Genomic DNA, 11,977 nt, shown 5'->3' with positions numbered 1-11,977 from the left:
CATACTGAGACTATGCCCCCTACAAAACCTAGTTCGAAACACCAACTACAACAGTCTTGTCCGGCTTTATATCATCTATCTTGCCATGAACGAAATGTATTTTAACACAATAGAGAAGAGTATCATATATAATTAAGACACCATAGAGAAGTAAGAAGATACCAAAATAAAAATCAAAAAAACAAGTACACCATCCATGCAACAAAAAACACAGAATCCAAGATGAATAATAAAACAGAAAAAAGTCTACCGACGCCGTACTCGGTGCTCCTTTCCTCGTTTAGACTTCTTTTTGGCCTTATCAGGCGGAAGAACCAGTGGTTCATCGCGCACATTCCACTCCATGAATCGCACGAGATAATCATCAATGTGATTCGGTTCAGGTTGTCCTTCTTCGGCCGCGCCTCCGGTCTCTCCTACATTCTCGCCATCAACGACGCCGGCTGCTCCTGCGCCTGACGCGACTTGAGCTGTTGTGCCGGCCTCCTCAAAGTCTCCGTCATCGGCATGCTCCATTTCCTTTTGCGCGTTCTTCGCGGCGTCGATGTCTTCTTTATCTTCGACCTGCTCAAAGACGCGTGTATGTGTAGCGACCAGACCGCCTCCACCGCGGTTGTCGAGTACGCGATCCATGGCTTTACTGGCTTCGTCTTGTTGGTCGTCAGGTGCAGACTCGTCGATTGCTTTGTGCGCGTCGTTGACACGGGTGAAGTAGTCAGTGGTAAACCCACCTTCTTGAATCACCACGTCATCCAACATACGCTTCTGGTTTGCCTTGCGTAGAATGTTGGATTCGATGGTGAATTCCGACACGAATCGATAAATGTGCACATCACGCGTCTGTCCTATACGATGGCAACGATCCTGGCACTGTTTGTCCATGGCCGGATTCCAGTCGAGGTCGTAGAAAATAACACTGTCGGCGCCTGTAAGGTTGATACCTAGACCACCTGAACGAGTAGACAGGATAAATGCAAGAATTCGATTGTCGTTGTTGAACCGATCTGTAAGCATCTGGCGTTGCTCAACCTTTGTCGTACCATCAAGACGCAGGTAGCGGTGTCCGTGGATGTTCAAGAATTGCTCTAGAATATCCAACATCTTTGTCATCTGCGTGAAAATCAAAGCTCGATGACCACCTGCTTGAAGCTCACGAAGTAGCTTATCCAGTTGTTGGAGCTTTCCGCAGTCATATTGTAGCAATCGTTTATCTGGGAATGCAATTGACAGACGCATCTGCGCTTCATGGAAAGGATCATAGTCTTCATACCGCAACTTTCGATCGAAATAGCGCGACTCAACAGGAGTGATTGCTGCTTCGGTAGTTCCCGCAGCCAGAGCAGCAGGGGTGACACATCCGAACCTTTGTATGTAGCCCTCCATAGCTTGAGACCTGTCTTGAATTGAGTTGATCATTGAAGCTAGGACAGACGACTGGTTCGCTAGCTGATCGAGCTTGGAGATCCGGCGAGAATCGCGTGTTGAGACACCATTGTAGTGGCTTTCAATTGTGAGGAACTGGATCAAGCTCTTTCCCCAAACTGGGCGTCGACCATGTCGGTTACTCTCAAAGTAAAGCGCGCTCTCAAGTTCGTTCATTCGCTTCTTCCTTGCAGCGTTATCCATCGAGTCTAGTATAGACCGCACCGACGATCCGTCAAACCCCATCTGCCAGTTCGTCCGCTTGTACTGACGTTCCCGTAAGGTCTTTAATGGCCCAAAGGCCATTATGCGGCTGCTATCTTGGACTAGTCTAGTGGAAAGATCTTCACGCGACACAGGCGCAAGGTTCAGAAAATCTAGATCAAGTTTGTCAAAAGGATGCTGGTACAAAAGACGACGTCGGATAAGTTTGTTTTTGACCTCGTAGTCAACCGACACCGATGTGGGCATTGCAAACGATGTAGATATCTGACGCGTTTCAAACAGATCCGGATGATTGCAGACTTTTCGAAGTTGCATAAGACAGTTAATGATGGAAAGATAATTGCCAGAGGCGAGAGTCTCTTTGGTTTGGGCTCTAGACATAAATCCATCGTACAGGTATCGCTGCCGCTTGGACAAGCGACAGGTGACGACATGTTCGTACTTGGCCGGCATCTGCTTTTCGACATCCGCTTTCATTCGTCGGAGGAGATATGGTCGAAGAACTGTATGCAGTTTGTGAACTATCTGCTTGGCCTCGTCGTCCATTGTTTCCCTGCCGTGCTCTAGGATCTGCTCAACCGGCCGACGAAACCATTCTGAAAAGTTTCGCAGGTCTGCGAATCCATCCACTCCAGCGCCGTCTTCATCCGATGGCATCAAGAAAAAAAGAAGCGACCATAGCTCGGTCAGGTTGTTTTGAAGTGGTGTACCTGTAAGCAAAAGACGAGCACGCGTCCTGAAGGTGAGCAACGCCTGCCATCTCTGAGATCGGAAGTTTTTGATGTTATGAGCCTCGTCGAGAACCATATAATGCCAAGCTCTTCTCTTCAAAACCTGTTGATCCTGCAACACCAACTGGTAAGACGTAATTAGAACATCCCAACTGCTATCATCCGTCCAACCGCGACGCTTTGCTTTTCGCTCTTCTTGATTGCCGTAGTATGTCATTATCTTAAAGCCGGGACACCATTTTTTGAACTCCATTTCCCAGTTGAGAATGACACTGGTAGGAACAACGACAAGGTGCGGACCCCAAACCTCGTGTTCTACCGCTAAATGTGCAAGTAGCGCAATTGTCTGAATGGTCTTTCCGAGACCCATCTCATCTGCCAATATTCCATTAATGTGATTTGTATAGAGTCCAGCTAGCCAGTCTAACCCATAATGCTGATATTCACGAAGTGTTCCTCTGAGCAAGTGTGGAATGGGTGTCTTAAGCCCAGCAGGAGTAGTCGATTCTGCTACAGATTGTTTGTCGCCTTGCCCTTCGTATGATGACATAGACTCGGGTTCTGAAGGCTTGGTTGCAACAGTCCCAGGGGAAGCCTGGCTGGAGGCATCACCGCTCTGATGTCCATGAGAAACATCCTCAACTTGCGCTGGAAAGTCTGGGTCGAGATCCATATGCTCGGCAACGTTGGCTTCATCTTTTGATGACTCGGTCTTGCTGGCTTCATTTTCTTCGGTGATGGCCTTGTCAGCTTTGTCGAATTGTTCAACTGGGCCTGTCGGTATAAGAGAGACTTCGTCTGGATCTTCCATCTCAGCATGTTCTTCAATGTGCTCTTCTCCCTCTTCCTGCTCGTCCTGGGCGTCAGCTTCTGGACTTTTTGTGCTGGCGGCTCTCAATGCGTCTTTTGAAGAAAAGAAGCCTAAAAGTCCCGGACCATCATCGCTGGCATCGCTGCCTTCATCTTCACTGTCTTCATCGCTCATGTTATCCGAGTCTCCCATGTCGTCATCCATGTCAGTAGACACATCACTCTCGTCGAGTAGAAGAGGGTCAACATCATCAAGATCAGGCTGGACTATCGATGGAGGGACGGACGTGTTCAATGAATTGGCGTCTCCTTCCGTACGCCCATCATCGACCGAGGTGCCACGAATTGAAGAGTCCATTTCGGCTTCGTGTTTCGTGAAAGTAGTATCGGGGATATTGGCATACTTCAATCGCAACTCCTCCGCGGTCAGGCCTTCATCGTCATCGACATTGTTTTCGCTTTCATCGTCACTTTCGCTTGAAGACATGTTACTTTCGTCTGCATCGGAGATTGAAGAATCTTCTTCGTCATCATCATCTTCCGATTCCTGGTCGTCATCATCAACATCCTCACTAAACGTGTCCATATCGCTTCCAACACCCAGAATTTCCTGTCTCCGTTTCTCGAAAAGCATGGTTGACTGCTTGATGGCCTGATTTAGCGCCTGTTGGTTTTCTGCTTTTCTTTCCTCTTCCCATCGTGCTAAGCGAACCCTGTCAACTTCAGCGCGAACAAGATCGAATTGTTTTTGGAGATCCCTAATGACTTGTCGGCGCTTCGTTTTGGTCTCCTCCACTTGTTCTCGTATTATATCCTCTGGTCGTTTATTCTTCTTTCTCCAAGCTTCGGCGCACCATTGCGCAAATTGACGAGCTGTGTTGCGATGCCTTCGATGCTCCTGATCGAGGAGTTTGCGGAAAAATAGAGCATGTGCGACGAGGTGATCGTGGTGCGAATACTGTACGGGAGGTTCCTCCTGGGGTTCGGGCAAACAAGCAGAGCAGACTTGCGGGCTCAGCAGGCCACCAGGCTCTCCAGCCTTGAGAACACGTAACCGTTTGACCGCCTCTTGTTGGGCCTCTTCACTGGTTGCGATGACATTTTCGCCGGCGATGGTCTCGGTGGCGTAAACCCAATCTCGAAATGAGGAATAATGCTTTGGACGAACGACGTGATTCGGGTGTTGAACGCTGACCGACCCCTTCTTTAATTTGAGCCGTAGTCGAGGAACTTTGAGATCGCCACCGAAGTCATGCGTATCTTCTTTGACAGGGATATCGAGGTCTCGAGAGGCAGACGTTGATTCGGCGTTCGAAATGGAAGCATTGCGACGAGTGTGTCTTGAGCTAGTGCCGTTCGCGACTGTTTTCGCAGCGCTCTGTGTCCGCGTTCGCGACTTGGCCGAGCTAATAACGGGAGTTGTCTCAACGTTCACAGTGCCGCTTAGAGGAAGCCTTGAGCTGGACTTCCTCCTTGTCTCTTTCCTTTCACTGTTGCTTACTGTCCCACTTGCTCCTGCCTTGGCTCCAAGCGATCTTCGACTACTAGCAGATGTGCGGACGGGCGTTGAGGATAACGGCGACGATACGGCGGGCGTTGTTTGAGCACCACGGGTCTGTCTCTTTGCGGAAGTTGGTTGAAGCTCTAAAGGGATGGCATTTGTTCGCGACGATTTCCTCCTGCCACCTTCCATGAACGACGTCGGTCCCTCGACGCCTACTTTCTTCCATGGTGGCGAAATCGGTCGCGGTGTCGAGCGTTTGCCCTCGGCAAGCTTCCGTTTCTTTGACGGAGGTTCCTCGTTGTTTGTATCGACGATTCCATCAATCTTTTGTTCACCTGGCGTTTGCATAAACGCGACAACGGTCTCCGCTTGTTCTGGCTGAGGCGAAACGCGAAAAGTCTCGTTGGGATCTGGTGTCACGCGTTCATCGTGTTGTGAGGTCCCGTTTGGTGTGCCGTTTTGCATATCTTGTCACCGAGCGCGAAAGGGGCCCTTTCCGCAACAGACCCCAACTTTCCCAGCACAGACGAGGGCAAATTTCGAAAGTCGGGCATCAAAATGTTGGTAAATAAGAGTAGATAATCCTGTGCGAGTTTGGCATAACTATCAATGCTGGTGCGTGGGTGACGATAAAAAGAAGTGGCGGATGGGGKGTTTTGGAGGACAGTTTGATTTTCGCTTTTTGTCGACGCAACTTCTCCCGTGACGGAGGGCGTTGGTCTTGGCGGCCAATCCAGCACTAAGCCAACCCTGGACGACCTTCCGACCTCCATCTCAATCTCTCCCAGCACTCTTCATATCCCGTGTCTTCCACTCTGTTTGCTCGTTCTACCAATTGACCTTGGCGGAACGGTCAGTGCTATATTCTACCTGTTCCTTGATCTGCCGAATACTAACTTATCGAATTCAGATGCTTTCTCGACGCCTCGTGACCGGGCGGTTGGCCCAAACCGCCTCCAGCTACGCCCATCCCCGCGCTGCCTTTTCTCAATTCAGAGCCCTTCGCGCTCAGGCCGAGGATGATGACCCTCATCTTGTTCGTTTTTTTGCGCTATTAGTCCGTCTTTATCGATGCTGATTGTTGTGGCTGCAGAATGGAAACTACCCCAACCCTCCGGCCGTGAAGCGCCAATTCCGCGACCCCAACGCCGACTGGTGGGATAAGCAAGAAAGACGTAACTTTGGCGAGCCAGTGCACGAGGATAACGATATTCTCGGTGTTTTCAGCCCTGAGCAGTATACTCACGTCACATCCAACAAGGCTCTTTTGTCGATTGGAACCTTCGTTGTTGGCTTCCTCGGTCTGTGCGGGTTGGTCAGCTTGTACTATCCTGACAAGCCATCCAGTCCACGAACATTCCCCGAAAATGGACTCGAGAAAGAGCTCGGTGGCCCCGGAGCTATTCGCGTGAGTGTCACAATCTGCTTGTTTCCCTAGTAGCGCTCTAACTCGATGATTTAGGCTCGCAAGTCCGGAGAGGAGACATGGTGATTTTTCGGTGTTTTGTGAATGTACATAAAATGGGTCCTAGATCAATTGCAACTGAGTTCGTTCTGATTTCACTTTGTTCCAGGCATTGTATACGGCTATCTCCAACTTGCCTTGCTTGGGTGTCTTCACGACATCAACAATACTTACACGGCTGGATTTGCTGATTATCGAGGCTACGTAATCGCATGAAGGACAGTATGGTCGGTTTTTACACTATCAAGATTCGGCTGGCTTTGGCGGAATGCCACCCAGAGGCATTATATTAGTGATGCGCATTTTCATCTATCGGCTACCATTAGATTTTATTTATAGAGCCAGTCAACTAGCTCATCTATCTCTTCTGGTATATCTTCTGCAATGCTTGATCCCATGGTCTTCGAACCGCCAGAACGGTCTTCTGCAGCAATAATACACCGTATCTACATGACCGGGCTGTAAGTGCTGTCTAGTTTGGGCACAGGTCATGGTGAAGCCAAGTTGAATATGTATATTTGTATTTGAATATAATTGGTCCCTTGGCGCGCAAGCACCAGCCTCTCTTAGCTGAGTTAGCTTTAATATTCCTGTAACTAACTAAGTTAACTGTTAGCCGCCAAGCMCCCGCCTGCCTACGTCAGTCTATTGTTTCAGATTCACCCCTCACTCAAAACATCAATAAACCTACTACGTAGTACAGTACAACGACCAGCGTCTGCGCCGATATCCTTGCAACGACTAATCTTTTATTGATCTTCAAAGGTACTGCTCGGTTCTTTAAATATCGTCGCAGCGCCAGGCCGTCCCCTATACCACAGGCGCTGTCAGCTTTGTGTACCTGATGGTCTCCCAGTCCCCTGTACAATAAAAGCTTCCCAACCGGCATCAAGGGCTACATCACACACCCATTGCATCACATGTCGACAGCTTCTAACCGGCCAAGCGGTATCAACCGCAAATTGACCGACCTCCAGAATGAGGCCAGACACTCACATTCTCGCAGTCTGTCGAACTCTCGCCGGAGACTTCTAAGCTCCGCCGATGCCTATTCGTATGCTCTCCGAGTCGCCTTTCTGTCGCACTTGCTTCAACCTCGAGCACGACGCACGCAAACCGTTACGCAAGCATCGACCCATACTCGCCGTTCATCTTCTTCGTTCCAGGACCTGCTGGGGGACTTTGTTCGCTTGAGAGATACAAAAAGCACAAGGTTTCCCCATGGCTTCATCGCAGAGCTAGAAAAGAGGCTTACGGGCATACTCATGGGCAAGGAGAGAAGGAAAGAGTATCAGGATCATGTGGTTATACGTTCCTTTGCGGTCTTTCTCAATGCCCTGAAGGACCCCTCTTTCAAGCGGCGAATGGAGGCAGACCGCCGTGTTGAAGATCTTGTCCTTATCTTCTTTTCGAATGCCACAAAGGAGCTAGGGAAAGGTAAAGATCACTCGGATGACAGCTGGAGCCTCATGGTGGATAGACATGTCGCACTTTTCGTCCGTCTCATCACACTCATTCTCAAGGAACACGATTGGGCCAAGGATAGACCAGAACTCACCAGCAGGCTGGCGGTGTTAGAGTCAAAACTCCTATCTCACGACCAAGACCTTGCCGAAACGAACGGATCATCCAAAACAATCGAGACGCTTGCGCCGATCAGCTACGATGTTAAAGATATGCCGTTGGTACAAGTAGTTGCGAGGATATTTGGAATCAGTACTTTCCAAGCGCAGGATGACATCAACCGGAACAAAAATGATTGGACTGGGAAAGCTGCTCTTCAGGACCTGAAGAACTATCAAGCGCACTTGACATTAAAAACGGGGAAAACATTGTCTAGAGACGACTTCCCTGACGACGAGTCTTATGAAATTTGGAAACGGGGTGAAGGGCCGGACCTATCGCAAATGATGCTGGCGATTGTGCAGTCAAATCCAGAACTTGCGAAAAGTACAAATGGTGCTTCTTTGCCACAATTCATATCGCAGGACTCGGTCAACTCTACCTTTTCTGAGCTGTCATCTCCAACTTCCAACAGGTCGAATCGTATCTCGTATGTCATTGATCAACCTATTGACTTGAGCTCTTTGTCGCTAGTCGATGGCGCAGAGCCCGATCACGTCTATACTTTCATTCCCTCAGATCCGAGATCCCTCTATCGGGCAATTTTGTCTCGCGCTTTGATGTATGACCTTCAAGATCAGCAACTGGAAGCCACAGAAGCAACTTCTGATGTTCCATCTCTGAAGCTATTATCAAAACAGTCGACAGAACTACTAAACGAGATATGCTTACGCTGGCGCATTCCGGCTTCCTCTCGGGTTGTTCTATTTCTAGATGTCATTCGCGAGAAGTTTGTGGATCAGCAAATTGATATCAAAACGGTCGATGCTGCTTTCACTTTTATCAAGCAGGTGCCGGCTCAGGAAGGAAAGAAGAGAAACAGTCTACTAGCTTCTGTTGTATTTGAAAGGAATCGTTGGATTCTGCCGGATATCTCGTTGATGCGTGATCTCTTATCCGCGTTACAGGAAGCCCTCTTGCGAGAGCTATATGATGTGATGATGCATTGCTACGATGCAAAGCCTCACCCTATAGGTCCAGTCATGTACATATTGGACAATCACGTCCGACTTGACCCACAGTTTGAAGACACTCCTGACAAGTTGGAAGGATTTGCCAAGTACGTCGAAGAGGGTCTCACTGAGAAGGCCAAAGAATGCTACCAGAGACTCCTTGATGAAGCCATTCCGGCCGATCATATGCAATGGGAAGCTTATAATGTCGCCCAGCTGGGGGAGTCTATCATGCAGCTAGCAAAGAAAATTAAGAAGCGCTACAAGAACAATCCTGTAATCATGGGGTAAGATAAAGACATGATATGCTATCTTTAGTAAGTTTCGCTGACTCAACTTACAGGGTGAATCCACTGGACATTCTACTCAGCTGTATACTCCCAATGTACGCAAACGATGCTCACGAGATTATTCTTCGGCTTTTGGAACGAGAAAAGGAACAAGGCTCAGAGATTCCCGTGCAGGATGGCTTTGATCTTTACAAAGGGTTGTCTGATGTCAGACGTCTCCATATAGAATCACTTCCAGGGTATGCTTGCTCGGATTTTTTTTATAGTAATCTCCTAATTGACGTTAATAGTGTCCCGTTTTCTGTCCCGGTGGAAAGGCTACTTTCCGACTTCGTATGGCGCTGGATTCAAGGTACTGATGCGAAATTTATGGACTGGATTGAACAGGCTGCCAAACAGGACACTTTCAACGTCCGGAGCGATGATCCAAATGATCTTCCACCCGATGACAAGCGACACAGTGTCTCTGCGATTGATATATTCCGTTCGTTCAATCAGGTTGTCGACGACATGAAGAACTTGCGGTGGGAGGATGATGTCCAGTATGCGAAATTCATGACAGCCTTATCCAAATCGATTGGAAAAGCCATAGCCCGATATTGTGAGTTACTCGAACAAGGCTTTACCAGAGAGATGGATCGGCTGTCTCCGGATCAGGAAGCTTCTGCGGTTCAGTCAAGACAGGAAAAGTTTATGCAAATGGCGAAGGATGCTTGGGCCAACAAGGATAAGATCGAGCCGTTCCAATTTCTTCCAGAGGTAAGTGGTTGAACATGGAGGTTATGCAGAGTCTCAGAGCTAATTTTTACCCTTCAGTCACTCGTCAAGCTGAACAATATTGAATATGCCGTCGCGCAGCTCGACAAGTTGGAAAAAGAGATCGACGTGGATGGTTGCGCAGACATAATTGCTAGGAATACACCGCCCATCACACAGCAAAAGATTCGCAAAGCGACCACTTATGTCTTCACTGTGAAAATCGTCGAAGGAGAAGATTTGAAGGCTTGTGATATTAACGGCTGGAGCGACCCGTATGTCGTCTTGACGGACGAATATCAAAAACGTATAGCCAAAACTCATATTGTCTACCGCAATCTGAATCCTCGATGGGACGATACCGTTGATATCACAACCAAAGGTCCGCTGAACATCATTGCCACCGTCTGGGACTGGGATGCAGTTGGAGATCACGACTATGTCGGCCGGACATCGCTCAAACTAGATCCCGCGCATTTCAGTGATTTCCTTCCTCGAGAATTCTGGCTTGATCTGGATACTCAAGGACGAGTTCTAATACGCGTGAGCATGGAAGGTGAACGAGATGATATTCAATTTTACTTTGGCAAATGCTTCCGAACATTGAAGCGAACTGAGAAAGAAATGACTCGAAAGATCACAGAAAAGGTATGTTCAGTCCATCTTTAGTTGCCAGCAATTTTTACTTGCAGTACTGATAAGTGAGAAGCTTTCTGCCTATATCAGTCACAGTCTCTCACGTAGAGCTCTTAAAGCAATGCTCAATCGTGGACTTACCATATCCAGCTTTCTCAGCCGAAATCGTACCGGAAATACCTCGACAATGCCAACACAGGATGAAATTGAAGCAGCCCTGGACCCTCTCTTTACCTATTTTAACGACAACTTTGAAATTATGAACAAGACACTGACTTCCGAGGCTATGAAGATGGTCATGGCTCGACTGTGGAAGGAAGTACTAGTGACTATCGAGGGCCTACTCGTCCCTCCACTTTCGGACAAACCTTCACATCAAAGACCTCTTACACAACAAGAAGTTGATATCGTCTCTAAGTGGCTAGGCTTACTTTTGACCTTCTTCCAAGTCCCCGATGAAGTAACTGGTGAATCCAATGGTGTCTCTTTGGATATCCTGAAATCGCCCAAATACCACGAGATCCAGTCTATGATCTTCTTCTACTTTGAGTCCACAGACACCCTCATTCGAACATCGGAACGAATGGCCTCGGCAAATGCTGCACGACAACAAAGTAACAAGAACAAATTACTGGCACCCGGCGGACCCGGCAGCATCGGCGGACCAGGAGGCATGCTGGGCGTCCCTGTCCGGCGCGCAAAGAGCGTCATGTTCGTCCGTAACATGGGCACAATGCGCAAAGCCAAGGCCGAGAAATGGCGAGAAGCACAGGCCGATCCCAATGATGACATGATCTTGAGAATCCTCCGCATGAGGCCCGAAGCAGCTGGCTATTTGCGTGACCGCAGCCGACAAAAGGAGCGATTGGCGGCCGCCGCGGCTGCAGATGCGATTGTGAAACAGAGTCTGGTAGCTAGTAGTGGAGGACGAATGGCGGGGACATTGGGGGGKGGACGATGGTAAATAATGACATGGTTCTTTTTCCCATTTGACTTTTTGCTTTAATTCTAGGTTTGCATTGCCTGTTTGTTTTTGCTTTTGCCTTTCTCCTATGTTATTGATCAAGCAAGCAAGTTACTGGCCTTATACCCATATCCATAGCAGATGTCAACTAGCACAATATACGGTGTTTACTTATCTACGACTATATGATTGAAATATTTCCAGTTTGTAACTATTTAGGCGAGCAGGTAGGCCATTTCTACGGTATTTTCTGGGCTGTGTACGTCTCAGAAACGAACGAGCCTGCAGACCTCTACAGCTACTTTCATTTCACCTCCTACACCAGCAACGCCAAAGATGAGAAGAGAGAGAAGTTCAATATTATTACTATGATTATTGATAGCACAAAAACAATCCGTACAACAACAAAAAAGTTGATGGCCACTAAGCAAGAAGAGACTTGCTCATGAGCCCAACACTTTTTGGATTCAGATTCGCAAGAGAAGACTCTCAGATAGATAGGATAAAGCTCAGAAGTAAGCAGATAAGTAAGCAGGTAAGCGGGTTTTGCAATGTTGGAAAAGAATTGATTTGGCAAATGGGTCAGTGATGGCAGAAG

General features: G+C 48.2%; 2 protein-coding genes across 2 annotated transcripts; one reads left to right on the top strand and one right to left on the bottom strand.

Moving 5' to 3' along the window:
* Nucleotides 1-246: 246 nt before the first annotated feature.
* On the bottom strand, nucleotides 247-5,157 carry BHQ10_003163 (uncharacterized protein; the record flags this gene model as incomplete). The annotated part of the gene is made up of 1 exon (XM_040875389.1): nucleotides 247-5,157. One exon carries the CDS (start codon nucleotides 5,155-5,157, stop codon nucleotides 247-249), a length of 4,911 nt encoding a protein of 1,636 aa, XP_040731667.1.
* Nucleotides 5,158-5,602: 445 nt separating this feature from the next.
* BHQ10_003162 (uncharacterized protein) lies at nucleotides 5,603-11,379 on the top strand (the record flags this gene model as incomplete). Its single annotated transcript, XM_040875388.1, has 8 exons — nucleotides 5,603-5,728; nucleotides 5,786-6,100; nucleotides 6,155-6,180; nucleotides 7,014-9,020; nucleotides 9,077-9,262; nucleotides 9,314-9,782; nucleotides 9,840-10,427; nucleotides 10,489-11,379. 8 exons carry the CDS (start codon nucleotides 5,603-5,605, stop codon nucleotides 11,377-11,379), a joined length of 4,608 nt encoding a protein of 1,535 aa, XP_040731666.1.
* Nucleotides 11,380-11,977: the final 598 nt, after the last annotated feature.

The sequence above is a fragment of the Talaromyces amestolkiae genome, assembly GCF_001896365.1.
Source record: "Talaromyces amestolkiae strain CIB chromosome Unknown scaffold5.1, whole genome shotgun sequence".
Lineage (NCBI taxonomy): Eukaryota > Fungi > Ascomycota > Eurotiomycetes > Eurotiales > Trichocomaceae > Talaromyces > Talaromyces amestolkiae.
The sequence above is the reverse complement of the archived record's forward strand: the minus strand, read 5'-3'. Positions and strand labels throughout refer to the sequence as shown.